At 44.2% G+C, this 14,909-nt stretch overlaps 1 protein-coding gene across 23 annotated transcripts in view; it reads left to right on the top strand.

The window, feature by feature from the left end:
- Positions 1 to 14,909, top strand: part of LOC147023891 (signal-induced proliferation-associated 1-like protein 2) — a 389,701-nt gene that overhangs the window by 251,371 nt on the left and 123,421 nt on the right. For all 23 annotated transcript variants that reach the window (XM_085889827.1, XM_085889829.1, XM_085889825.1 and 20 more), the window contains one exon: positions 9,187 to 9,329. In XM_085889827.1, the coding sequence (XP_085745953.1) occupies positions 9,187 to 9,329 (143 nt within the window). The remainder of the gene's footprint in view (positions 1 to 9,186; positions 9,330 to 14,909) is intronic.

Below are 14,909 nucleotides of genomic sequence, written 5' to 3'. Positions count from 1 at the left end.
TCAGATTGTAGGCCAATACCGAGTCAAAATGAGCTCTAACAACTGCACTGCCACCAAATGTTGGACTCGGAAGTAAATGTGGCAGGTGGGTTGACTCAGCCTGTCATCCTTCCGAGGTCGACAAAATGGGTACCAGCTTACTGGTAACAGGGACACTGCATCAGCGGCATCGCTGCGCTCTCAGCATCACGGATTCACTCCAGAAACCCACCTGTTCCTGGAGTGAATGTGTGATGCTGACACCATACAGAAGAGGATTAACATCCATGCAGTGTTCCGCTGGTTCAGAAACGTTCCTTCATGGGGAAACTTTTTGACTCGCCCTCATAACGTACATGTGTGGAAATCTGTACTCGATCTTCCTTCTGTCGTTCTGGTTTCTGTCCCGAGTCAACCAAACAAGGGGCATCATATCTCTGTGCTGTAATAATAAAAATAATGTGAGTTATATTCCAAAGAACTTCAATGGAGGAGGATAAGGAGGCCATTCAGCCCATTGAAGCCTGCGCAATGTTTGCCAACCTAGGATTGTTTGTCCGTGCCCTCTCCGTTTTACAGTCCAAGCGTCAAGTACAGCAGCATTAAGCAGTGACACGAGAAGTAGGACTTCTCTGAGGATGTGGAAAAATAGTGGGGTACACATTGCTGGGGGGAAAGAGGGAGGGAGGTGTTCAGGCTACATAAATTAGCCTGTCCCCCCCCTCCCCCCTCCACGCAGCGTGAGATGAGATTTTGCAACTGCGTGTGCGTGCGCGTGTCTGTCTTTCCGTCTCGGCCACAACATTTTTACCAATTGAGCTTTTGTCATCCAATTTTCAACAAACCTTTATTATGAGAATATGGAGAAAACAATTTAAAATTGGGTCAAAATGTCAAAGGGCAAAGTCATGGTGACTATAAATAGCTCGTATTAGACCCGCCGCAGCGCGTCAAGCATGAGACGGCCCGTATTTTTTTTTAATCATTTCCGCGAGTGTCTATTTCCCATTGAGCTTCAGTGCGTTTGTCCAGGCCATAACTTTTTTCTTACCAATCGAGCTTTTGTCATGAAATCTTCCACAAAACCATAATTATGAGAATACGGAGAACACAAATTAATGAAATGTACAATTTATTTTAACTGTCGTTTGTCGTCAGGTTTAGTTCGAGTACAAAGCGGACGCGCGGCGGCCTTTGCGTTTCGAGATGCTCTCCAGTTATTAATGGACTTCAACGCAATGTCTGGGACGGTTGTTACAAAAAGGAAGAGTTTCATTCACCAAATATTTGTGGACTAAACTTAAAAATGAATATCGATGAGATGTTTCCTCTCACCCAGGGAAAAGCTGGTGCTTGGAGAAATGAATAGGATTATAAATTTAATTTTGCACCTTATTATTTCACCGCGTTGTCTGGGAGTTCCATACGTCCTAGTGGACGCGTCTTGTTTTATTTTATTTTATTTTATTCTTCAACAACGTGCACCTCCTTAGGCGTTTTCATAATCTAAGAATGCCTTTTAAAAGTGAGGTCAGTTTGACTTTTTTGTGCCGCTCCGCTCTCTCTGCCCTGATAAAAGTAATCAAAGTTGGCCGATGCAGTCTTAATCCGTGTGACCTCAAACCTTCTTGTGTTATTGCAATCTTGGCTTTAACTCTTACTCTCGAAAGGAAGGGAAATTGCTGGATTTGTTAATTTATCTCAACTCTGGTAGAATGTTGTTCCCTCATTTCCATCACCCCACTATCCCCCCCCATATCCCCCAGGGGGGTGGGGGGCATGAAGTACACACTTCTATGGAATATGCATGAATATTCCTTTTGTTCGAGGAGGTTTATATCTTGGTTACGGTTGCTGTAGGAGTTGTCGATCCTCAATTATGAATACCAGGAAGTTGTGAGTAAGATGCTCTTCCTTTCCCTTTTTGCTTCACGTCCTGTTTATCCCTTTTTCATCGTCCTGCCTTTTTCCATGTTGCTGATTGGTTTATTTATGGTGTTGATAATAATACAAAAAAAAATGTTTCTTTAAAATGCGCGTGGAAAAGCGGTTCAGTTGTAAACGAATTATGTTGTTGTCACATCAGGTGAAAGACTAACTTTGCACAGGGTTCTCAGTTCTTCCGGTGGTTCGGAGTTCGGGTGAACGTTTCACTCCGTTCACACGTAATGTTTCAACGTTTGCGAGCGGTTCCTTTTCTCATCGTAATTCTCAGGATTACTGGAGGATTTTTCGACTGTTTCAGTGATAATAAACTATTTTCAAATTATTCATTGATTCCTGGATACTGTTTATGTATCGAGGACGGTGATTGAGGGATATGATATTTGATTGAACTGGAAGGCCGTGAACAACCACTCCGTGACGGAATGGCAGTGGTGGCACTAGCACTGTCCACCTGGCTGATATACCTCTCGAGGATGTATGATGGGAACAGGGATTTGATAGGATGGGAAGGTTGAGGGTTAACTAAACAACAACAACAACAACAACAGCAATGACAAACCCATGATGCTTGGAATAATATGGACAACAGCCATCCTGTGAGGGTTGTGCCTGAAGTGCTGCCTACTGGAATGCCGTGACGACATCCAGCATGTTGAATGCTTTGTTAAAATCTGCTTTCAACTCAGCTGAACGAAATAATTGTTTTAAGTAAACTTGGATTGGATGCCGTAAGTGGAATTGTAAGATATTGTTAATTATGCCTGATGAGGTTTGGTGACGATGCACGAAGCGGTGAGAGAAAGTGAATCAGGGACAGACAGACAGACAGACAGACAGACACCATCCTTTTATTTATATGGATATAGATTGGATTGTGTGAGCAATGGGATTGTTGTGAAACTACTTCGCGAACCTGTAAAATAATTATAGATGAACTAATATTTCATGAGGATGATGTCCCTCCGATCCTCCCACCCAAACCATCCCATACTTGACGTGCTGCTCCGGCGCATGTTCCCATACCTGACCTGGCCTACCCACTAGCACACGCAGATGTCCATTAAATAAACCAGGCTTGGTGATTTATTTGATCGACGTCTGCAGTTGGAAAGCTGATGCAGTCATCACCAACATTCGAGTCGACTTCCCAGAGGGAGACACCTTATCTGGTTTTGGGTCGTTCTTGACACTGATAGAAAGGTCACTTGTAGTGCTTGTGAATGCACAGGGTTAGTTTAAAATGATGAATAAATGTATAGTTTGTTAGTTTGGTTCTGAGGCTACAAGAGAAATTTGTACGACATTTTTGCATCTGTTGTTAAAAAGGTGTGTGTGTGTGTGTGTGTGTGTGTGTGTGTGTGTGTGTGTGTGTGTGTGTGTGTGTGTGTGTGTGTGTGTGTGTGTGTGTGTGTGTGTGTGTGTGTGTGTGTGTGTGTGTGTGTGTGTGTGTGTGTGTGTGTGTGTTATTCGTTATCTCCATATGTGGGCGGGTTTCAGAAGGCGGAACGGAGTCCTCCCAGGTCTCGAAGTATCCACCTCCGTTTCGGTAAACGTGGTCACGAATCGTGGACCAAGGTGTGAAGTTTTGTTCTCAAAGTTTCGTTCCGAGGGTTCTTTTCAGGATCGTCACTGAGCCCCGGACAGCTTCCAACTGTAGTTCCTTTGTAGTAATGTTCCCATCGATGGTTTCTAAGATGTAAGTGTCTTCTTCATCATTCCCATTGCTTCAATTTTCACTGGTACAATTTTGGTGTTCAAATTCCAGGATCTTTTCACTTCATTACTGAGATCTTGGTATTTGGTCATTTTCTTAGATTTCTGCGTCGTTTCGGCCAAAAATCACTGGGAACTGAAACCTCAATTAGCAATGCCATTTTTTTTCTCTTTTATTTCAAAGTACTATATCCGGTCGCAATGCTTTGTTTTCTATATTCACTTTCGATGGGATCATCAGGTCATACGTGAGCACTTCCTTATTTTCAATGATCGTTTTTGGTTCATGTTTCCATGAGTTTTCTGGGACTGGGATGTTGAGATTTTTGTAGATGTGCCGGTGGATTACTCTACATACGTTGTTGTGCCTTTGTGTGTCCAGCTGTTCTGACACGAGTTTTATTTTTTACATCCTGAACGGAGGTGTCTTGTTCTTTTGGTTTCTACCTTGCAAAATCTACACCTGTCCGACTCAGTCAGTCCTGTCATTTTCTTCAAGCCATCCGTGTCGTGTATTTGGTCTTGGGCATTTATAACGATTTGTTCTCCATCCCAGTTGAGCTTCTTCTTCTTATCCATTCCAATAAGCCTTCTTTGTCTATTCCCAATCTGTCCAACTCTTTTCTTTTTTTGAAATACCTTCCTGCTCCTTTATTGTTTTCCCAGTTGTCAGTGTATACCTGTTGGTATTTCACCTTTTTTGCAATCGCTGGGGCTGTATCCGTTGCCGTTTTGGTTTCATGTGTGACATGTTCTATTAGCACCTGTCTTCGGAATCTTTTTGCAAGGTGGGTTAGTCATACCTTCTCTGGCTTGCTGTCTTCGTGTTTGCATACAAATTGGATTCTGTCGTCCGATGATCTTTTCACATACTCATCCAATCCGACAGGTGTGTGTGTGTGTGTGTGTGTGTTTTAGTTATATACACGGCAACCACTCGCTTGTACAAACAGGAAATGGTACAAACCCGACACCTCATCCACGGACATGTCTCACATTTCCTATATTTCTGCGAGTCCGATTTTCATTCAGGAACAGAACAATTATGGATAACCATTTTGAAATTTCCGCTCTTTCGTATAAATGCTGAAAATCATGTTTAAAAGACTATTTGAATGACAGATTTTGTGCTAGCGACGGCAGGATAAAAGTTCCCAGCGATCAGAACCGAGTCATTGTAAACACACACACACACACACACACACACACACACACACACACACACACACACACACACACACACACACACACACACACACACACACACACACACACACATACACACATACACACACACACACCACATGCATGAAAGGCCTCGTTAACATTCAGACATCATTTTGAAAATCCCGTATTGCTTCCACTCCCCTCCTCCCCACTTTGTGCCACACGCACGGGGTAAACAAACAAACAAACAGACAGACAAGCCGGAAGGCGGCGATAGGTCGCCAAGCATGGAAACTATAAGATATAGAGCAAAATGGATGTCATATAGCGGATAGGGAATCACCTTAAGATTTTGCATATCAAATCTCATCCAGTTCCATCTACTGATAACTACTCGGTATCCATTTGAATGAAAGTACCGAAAATGCGGTTTGAAATGGGAAATCCCCAAAGTTCGAGGGGGTGCTGTGGGTGAACAAAGATCTAAATCGAAAATCCGGCTCTATCGTTTGTGCACAATGTATTCCAGACGATTAGTGTGAATTTTCATGACCATCCGACCATAACCCCAGGAGGAGTAGCATTTGGCGCAAAGGCACCACCAGCTCTCGCATATTATCGATTTTTGCATTAATTGACCTTTGACCCCTGACCTAAGCGAAATCGGTCAATATGTCCTGAGGCAAAGTTGTGATACTCATTGAGTACCATGAACCTGCAAAGTTTCATTCGTATCGATGCACTCACCTGGTCGCTCGGGGGCCTTCAATTTTTGCCCATTCCGTAATTGTAGGGAGCGCTGCGGGTAAAGTATTCCATATATCATAGAAACCGGAATATATTTGATAGAGCATCACCTGTAGATCATTCGTGCTAAATTTCATAACCCTACGTGGGATAATGGCTTTCGGAATTGATTTCGCGTGAACGGTACCGATTTTGAAGGTTTTTCGGTTGTTGCTAGGGAACCAAAGCGTCCCTAGCAACCATCACAATTTCCAAAGCACGAGGTCATAAGATGTACCTACCACCCGAGTTTGGTCAAAATCCGCCCACGTTTACTACCAATTATGCTGATGACAAACGAGCAAACATCCAAACAAACAGACAGAATTACTGACAATAAGGGTCACCTATTTCGGCGACCCAACAGACACTTCTCGAACTATAACGGCACTCGGAAGAGCGCATACCTCTGCCATGCTGAACGGTTTACCTTTTGTATCCATCCCACTGATGGGCCGGATCTGAATCCCGATTAAAACCAAAATCGAATGTGTTTGTTCTCAGTTGTCACCAAACCAACTCAGCAAATTTGTTTTGTCACAACTTATCCGCAACTTTTCGAGATATCCTGCTCACAAACAGAGGTGAAAACATACCGTCCGTCCACCTTCGGTGTCCACCTTAGTAGCGGAGGTAATTATGCACAGTAAGATTATAAAGACCAATATGACATCTTTTGAAAGTGAGGGTTTAAAAATGCCTCGGTTATTGAATTGCACCAAGTGTCGTGCCATTGGTGTTTATTGCTTTTAGGAAACAAGATGATTACTTTTGATTTTGATTTCCTTTGATGTGTGAACCACTGTTAACTTTGGCTTCCCATTGGGGCACAATTGGACTCATTGGGAAACATAGATATAATACAACATGCTACTTCTTGTTCTTCCTCCTTTGTAGCATAACTTGCTGATGGTGTGGCTGTGCCACCGATGCTATTCCCCCTGTAGGTCACGGCAGGGATAGGTAATTGCTTTTTTCGGGGTGTCGGCGAAAGTTTGCATGCTCTTCGCGAAGGACACCGTGGGATCTTTAACGTCCACCAAGTAATACCGGCAGACGGGACGCCCGGTGTAACATGTTCATCAGAGGGGCGGCACGCATTGACGGATCACCCTACATGCGAAAAAGGGCATTTACTGACTTTTTGGATCCGAAGAAATGATCAGACTGCTGGTTTGTGGTACTTGACTCCTAACCTACCACTGTGGTGTACTTACACGTCTTCGGTTGTAAACAAATTAAAAACAACAAATTGCCCAAGGACGCTGGATAAAGGCTATTCTGCTGGGCACCCAGGCATGATGCCAACAACCTTTGTACAGATCCATCAGAAAAGTTGATAGATTATTTGTTTTGTCCTCCTGGAATTTGAGAAAGTATTTTTTTATGAAGAACCAGACGCCGATGTTATTTTAAATACAGTACGCCGCAATTGACCGATAAACAAAGGCGGTTGATACCCACTAGCCGAGCCGTACGTGCTCTCGGTTCTTTCTCATTTGACATTTTACAATGGACCTCGATCCTTCCGTTAGATGGTTCCACATACCAACAGCCCCATGTGATGCGTTCAATTTCACTTGCACCCAATAAACTTCATTGATTTTTTTTTGTTTTGTTTGTTTTTTCAAGTAAAATAACAGTTACATCACCAACCACCTCGGGCTTTAACTTTGTGTAACTTTATCAGTAAGTTCTTTAGATACTGTGGTGTACTGGAGGCGTTGATTCTCACCATCTTGCTCCGTGTGCAGGTTTTAAACCATTTTTTGGACTAAATGAACAGGACATTGGTTGAGGTACGGATGCTTCACCGTCTTGGGAAGAATGGAGAACCTGACGTTTCGGTTAACCATCCGTCCGTGAGCCCTCGCTCCGACCAAGGGTTAACGCCCGGAACGTCAGCCTGTTCTCGTTTCCCACGGTGGTTGGCATTCCATGACCAACGTCCTGTTCATTCCATCGTTGCAGTGTTTGGACTCTGCTTCTTAAGCGTCAGCAACTGAAATTCATCTGTCGGTCCAAGAGCGGCGCGGTCGATGAGTAGGTGGAGAAGGTCTGACGTCTTGTTTAAATAAACAAACTCTTTGTGCGATGCTTTTGACAGCCTTTTAAAATTGCCCGTTAATGTAATGCCAGTTTTTTGGAGAGAGAGAGAGAGGGGGTGAGGCTGTGGGCGGTCACGTGTAGGTAATGGAGGAAAACGAGAGACGAGCACAAAAGGCCCGGGAATGTGACATGGCAAGGGGTGAATCCACTGACCCGTACTCAGCTTGAGATTTTCCCATTTTCTCGGGATAGTGCTGCGGTTTACTCTGCTAAAACTTTTCCATTTTGCCGCTGTGTCTTATTTTTGTTTGCCTTCAAAGAGGGATGAAAATAGGGGGCGGCAGTGATTGTGCACAGCAATCGCTCAGCGCAGTAAAGCTGGCAACTGAATTATTAATGTATGAACTATTAAAAACGAGGCTGGCAGGACGGCCTCGAGGTACGCACGCTCGCATCGAAGCAGTCGAGCTTCCAAGGTGGCTGCCGGCATTAGTCGGTGGACGTTAAAGATCCCACGCTGTCCTTCGCGAAGAGTCGGTGAGTTGTCCCCCGGCACCCTGAACAAATTACAAATTCCTGCCCGAACTACTGCTGGGAAGGCAATGGTAAACCACCCAGGATAACCGTTGCTAAGAAACTGCTTCGGTAGAACCGACGCTTTGTAACACAGTGAATTGTTCCATCGGAATCAGAATTGATACCAAACGTTCTGTGATGCAGGACTTTGAGGTTGCTCGACAGCAATGTAGATGATTCAAGTTGTCGGCAAATACACCGAGATCGAAACCAACCCGTGACGTGGCAACTCGTTCATTCGATGGAACCAGTGAGACAAATTATTTAAACTTGGTTGCAGCACGCCGATGATCGCTGTCTAGGTAATGGCTAGTTAATTTGGACCTACCGTTGTGGGTGGGAGAAGCAGGCGGGTGAGATTTTGACTAGACCTTGGTGTAATGGTTCGAGCGTCCTCTCTGAGTCTGGGAGGTCGGCGGTTCGAAGTCCGGCCGAGTCGAACCGAAGCTGCTTCCTCGCTTGATGCTCAGTGTTCCAAACAAAGCATGGACAAACAACAATAGGTTGGCAACTTCATGGGGGTAATTGCCTCCTCCTGCATTGAAGTTCCCTGAAAGAGAACTCGTATTAATCATATTATCATGAGTTTGATGTTTTTGCTTTCGATGAGCAATGTGTATGCAAGTTTGGCTGTCTGCGATGTCGATCTCTGTAGCAGCATTGAGGAAGCTGCTAACGAGTGATGCAACCATTGATCTTGCACCTTGTGTGGTCTGTATTGCACTTGGGCCGCCTCGGATGGCAACTTTGTAGTGCAGCGGCTGCACGTTCAGTCCAGGTTACTCGCGTGGTATTCTCATTGCATGCATTTCAAACTTGTTTTACAGGGTAATTGACTCGGTGAGATCGAGAGGAACCTGGATTCTACATTTGTCTAGATTGCATTGTTTGCCATGACGTCTCGATAGTGTCTGCTGGATTGGAAAACTGTTCCGTTTGATAACCCCTCGTATCCGTTGTGGCGTTCAGAGCATCAAAACTACTTTGGCGTCGATGACAATCTTGGACCCGTGGCCTTAAGTTTGCGTCGAGAGAAGCTGGATGAAGGACGGGAGAAGGAGAGCTCTCATGGACCGCAGTACAACTACCGGATCATCTTCCGCACGTGCGAGGTAAGCTCAGCTCCCCTGCCCCTGTTGGTCCACTCCGTCGATCCGTTGGACGGTTTGTTTGTTTTTGGCATGAAAGCATGGGGATTTTTTTGATGCCATTGGCACCGAAAATATCCTTCTCTTTGGCAAAGAGTTACATTTCCAAACGCCCTTCACACGCTGGGGCAACGTTCTGGCGACGGTATCTTGGCAGATTTCAAATCGACTCGACGTGTACACACTGCACTACTGCACCGTGACGAGGTGCCCTTCTTCCCGGCAGTTAGCATCCATTGATGGATGAATCCTGCTTCCTGTTCTCGACATGATCGTTATTTTATTTTTATTTTAAATGTTTAGCAATGAATGTTGTACATTGCTGCGATGGGAGTATTGCCCATATTTTGTAGATGGCTGTTTTATCTGTTCCACCGCTTGCTTCTTATTGCCTTCGTCGGATTGGCAAGATTTGCAACATTTGGCAAAAATAAAATTAATAACAACAATTGAAACTCCACCGCAGCTTCCATGCTGTTTGCTTGTCCGATAACTAAGTGAACGAGTTATGAGGACCAGACTTTAACAGCCTCAGTGGTGTGGAATGGTTGGAGCATCCACTCCGCGACTGCGAGGTCGGCGGTTCAAACCCCGGCCGAGTCGTACCAAAGACTTCAGCAATGGGACTCGCTGCTTCCTCGCTTGTCAAAAAGGATCGAGCACTGATGACCAGCCATAGGTTGGGATTTATTGTGCCTAATATCCTCCTTGGTGTGAAATGTTATTGTTCCGTGTGTGACGGACAGTGCTGTGATCGGGCTGACCAACTTCGACTTAGATGTGTGAGCTGCAATTTGTCATACCCAAGGAGAAGGAGAAGAAGGAGAAGGAGAAGGTGCAAGATATTTCTTCGCACACCACTATGACTGTCCTCATTCGTTTCGACCAATTTGTTCTGCAAACGCCGGCAGGGATTAGAAAGAATCCGCGTTTGAGATGCACCGTGCACGCCGACATGAGCGTTTGACGCGCTGTATTAACCAAAGCGATGCTCGATACGCAGCGTAAGCGGATGTGCGAGCATTTTCTAAACACCTTGTTCTCTCCCACATTGCTGAAGCATGTAATTGTTTGCGCGTACGACGCTACACTCACTACCATATCCCTGTGGGCAGCACCTATTAGCCCTTTTCGCAATTTTTCTCGAGCTGCAAACTAATTTGGCGCACTCTCTTCGTTCGGTTTGCTCCTTGATGGAAATAATTAAGTGCCGTGGCATTGTTTCCACCTACATCCAAGTTATGGACGTTATTAAACAGCAATTGATGCCTTTTCTTTGTGGCCATCTTGCTTCACGTGTGCGGAGAGAGGTTTGCAGGATGATGGGTAATCTTTTGGGACCATTCCCCCACACCCCCTTCCCTCTCTCACCCTCATCCTTTTTTTTTGGGGGGGGGGGTTGTGCAAAGATGATCCATACGTCCATTTGCGTCCAATGTGCTCGAGTCAAACAATGTTCCTTTTAAACATTAATCTAAGTTCAGATTTAGAGTAATGACATGGAGCCTTTAGATAGAGCCATTCTACTCGGTATCATTTTAAGAGAGTGGTGCACCACAACATTTCGTTATCTCCCCCCCCCCCCCATTTTCCCTCCTCCAAGCCCTCTCCTTCTCCCTCTCCCTCTGCCCTGCTTCCGACCTCCTCCATTTAATATAACTCATCCCAACCTCTTTGCCCTCCTCTCCTCTTCCTTTGACAGTTCCCCAGCCTCCCCCCCCCCCCCTCCCCTTACATCCCCATTTTTTTATTCTCCCTTGACGCCCCTCTTCTCCTTTCCTCTCATTTGCATGTTGGTTTAAATTTCCATTGTTCGGAACGTTTGTATCAAAGTCCGTATTAACGGAGACATTTACTCGATCTACTTCATGAGTTCTAAATATTTTGGTGTATCTACTCTACAGTAGTCCTTTGAACCCTTACAGCGTATTATTCATCTTGCGAGTCTGAACGTCAACAAGCGGGGAATGTTATCGCCTGGAAATTATCTTTGGAATATATATATATATATATATATATATATATATATATATATATATATATATATATATATATATATATATATATATACATATATTTTTTGAATCAATTGGGAATATTTTGTAATGGAAACCATTTTGTTTTGTTTTTTAACTGTAAATGCAAAAATATACTTGGTGGAAGTAGTGGATTTTGATGTGAAGGGTTGGAGGTAAAGGGTTAATTTTATAATATGTACAGCACTGTAATTCTAAATATCGAAGTACGACAAACAAACTTTCTAATTTTGATGGCTGGCAGCTCCGGTCAAGCATGTACAAGTGCTCGTTCAATTGATGTACAATGTGCAAGGTGAATTCGGTGCAATAATTTCCGAGCCGAATCCTCTGCGAGTGATTTCTTCCGAGAGTGAGAGTGCGTTTTATCGAGCCGGCGTCGTTAACCTTAACCTAGATTTTTGATGCTTTGCTTTTCACCCAGAGCCAGTCCGGCTTGTTTTTGCTTCCTTTATGTCGTCGTTCTCGTTACCTGGAACATGGAACATTGCTGCCTTGCTGGGAATACTTTTTTGCGTCATGCTGCTGTCCTAATTGCATCGCATGTGACATGTATATATATATATATATATATAAGACCCACCCACATCTCTCATCTGTGAATGGAGGGAATAGCCAATCAGCTCTCACCGAAATCGAGTACACCCAGGTGGCTAGGATTATATAAATGATTGACCCCTCCCATGCTCCTTCAGCCAAAGTAGCTGCATGAAGCAACCCAAGAAGGCTTACACAAGGTAAGTGCTAAACGCTGTTTCGAACTTTTCCCAGAGTTCCTCAACAACCTCAACGTATACGCTGTTGCTGAGGATTTGCCAATAAGTGATAAAACCGGTCCAGTAGCTGAGGAGAGTGTATAGCATTGGGATTGTCGTGTGTGTTATGTGTGAACATCCTTATAGTTGTTGAGGAACTCTGGGAAGGGTTTGAAACAGCGTTTAGCACTTACAACAATTTTTTTTAAGGGTCGTCTGGCGAAACAGTTGCATAGGCTCTTCCTATTAGGCATGAGCTGAGCACAGCTACAACCCCCCTATGTGTCTGTAGGATTGTATTGCAGCCACTACCGGGAAGATAATTTTATAGAGCAGTCCACCCGGACACGTGTTTCAGGCTCGTTGGCCCTCCTCCTTATGAAGGATTATATATATATATATATATATATATACCTGGTGTTGGCGCAGTGGTTAGGGCAGCGGCTTGGGATCCAAAATGTCCTGAGTTCAAGCCCCGTTGAGCCACTGAATTAATACACCAGGGGGTTGACTCAGCCTGTCATCCTTCCGAGGTCAGCGAAATGAGTACCAGTATACTGGGCCGGTGTATGCCCCGGTTAAAATAGGTGTACTATATCCCTGTTTCATAAGAGGCGACCAGGGTTGCGTCAGGAACGGCATCCGGCGTAAAACATGTGCCAAATCACGATGTGGATCATACGGATGATCCACTGTGGCGACCCCTAACAGGAGCAGCTGAAAGAAGAAGAAAATATATATATATATATATATATATATATATATATATATATATATATATATATATATATATATAATATATATATATATACACTAAAATGGCACTCAGGAGAGCGGATACCTCCGCCAAGCTGTACAAGTGCTCAGTTTACTTTTTGTATCACACTGATGGACCGGATCTGTATCCAGACATGAACCAAAATCTAATCAGCTTGAACTTGTCACAGACCCAACTCATCCACCAAGTTTCGTCCGAATTTATGCATAAATATTTGAGATATCGTGCTATATACTGTCGTTTTTTTTGGCCCTATCTTGTGGTTCTTCTTCTTGAGTATGGCCGATGGTGAAGCCAATGCCGCCTCCTCCTCCTCATCCTCCTCCTTCTTCTTCTTCTTCTTCTTCTTCTTCTTCTTCTTCTTCTTCTTCTTCTTGCATATGACCGATCATCTCTCAATGATGAAGAATCACTTAAATTACCGAACATAACCTCTGACCTTTGATCTCTTGCCCCATAATCTAATTTGTTCATCTTTACATCATTATACATACTTGTACCAAGTTTGACTTTGATCGCTTCAGCTGTTCCTAAGTTATCGCAATGACGAAAACCTATCACGGACGGACAGCCGGATGGACAACCCAAAAACATAATCTCCGTCCGCCTTCAGTGGCGGAGGTAAAAAAAGGTGAAAAATAAATAAAATCAACCATTTAAACAGAACTTCGGACGTGCACTTTAACCCCATGGCCAAAGTACACACTCCAACAAGACTGCCCTATGAGCCGGCACATGCACCTCAGCCCAAATGCTAAAGTACATGGTCAATCAAACACACACATCCCAACCCTGAAGGGCCAGAATGCATGGTCATACAATTGGACCACTCCTCAATAGGAATAGGTCCCCATCCTCACGTGACCAATGGGAATAGGTCCCCATCCTCACGTGACCAATGGGAATAGGTCCCCATCCTCACGTGACCAATGGGAATAGGTCTCCATCCTCACGTGACCAATAGGAATAGGACCCCATCCTCACGTGACCAATAGGAATAGGTCTCCATCCTCACGTGACCAATAGGAATAGGTCTCGATCCTCACGTGACCAATATGAATAGGTCTCGATCCTCACGTGACCAATATGAATAGGTCCCCATCCTCAGGTGACCAATAGGAATAGGTCTCTATCCTCACCTGACTCTCCAAAGAACATTGTATTCGGTTCCATGGCACAGAGGAGAAGAAGCCCCTCCGCGGGATTAACTGGTCAAACTAAGCAGTTCAAACACCGCCAAAGGCCCAATGTTTACAGGTTGTCCGTCCTCACTTCTGTGATAGGTTTTCGTTTCCACAATAACTTAAGAATGGCTGAAGGGATCTCCGTACCACTTGGTACAAGTATGTATAATGATGCAAAGATGAACTGATTCGATTTTGGAGTCCAGAGGTCAAAGGTCAGAGGTCATGTTCGGTAAAAATTCTGTTACCACGCTCACATGTGAAGCAGTGATTGGATTTTGGAGTCCAAAGGTCAGAGGTCATGTTAGATACAAATTCTGTTACCACGCTCACATGTGAAGCAGTGATTGGATTTTGGAGTCCAGAGGTCAGAGGTCATGTTAGATACAAATTCTGTTACCATGCTCACATGTGAACCAGTGATTGGATTTTGGAGTCCAAAGGTCAGAGGTCATGTTAGATACAAATTCTCTTACCACGCTCACATGTGAACCAGTGATTGGATTTTGGAGTCCAGAGGTCAAAGGTCAGAGGTCATGTTGGACAGAAATTCTGTTACCATGCTCACATGTGAACCAGCGATTAGATTTTGGAGTCCAGAGGTCAAAGGCCAGAGGTAATGTTAGATAAAAATTCTGTTACCATGCTCATATGTGAACCAGTGATTGGATTTTGGAGTCCAGAGGTCATGTTCGATAAAAAATTCTGTTACCACGCTCACATGTGAACCAGTGATTGGATTTTGGAGTCCAGAGGTCAAAGGTCAGAGGTCATGTTAGATAAAAATTCTG

This window comes from Eptatretus burgeri, chromosome 7, assembly GCF_056783735.1.
Source record: "Eptatretus burgeri isolate ZD-2024b chromosome 7, Ebu_testis_v1, whole genome shotgun sequence".
NCBI lineage: Eukaryota > Metazoa > Chordata > Myxini > Myxiniformes > Myxinidae > Eptatretus > Eptatretus burgeri.
This window is presented reverse-complemented; position numbering and strand designations above follow the sequence as displayed.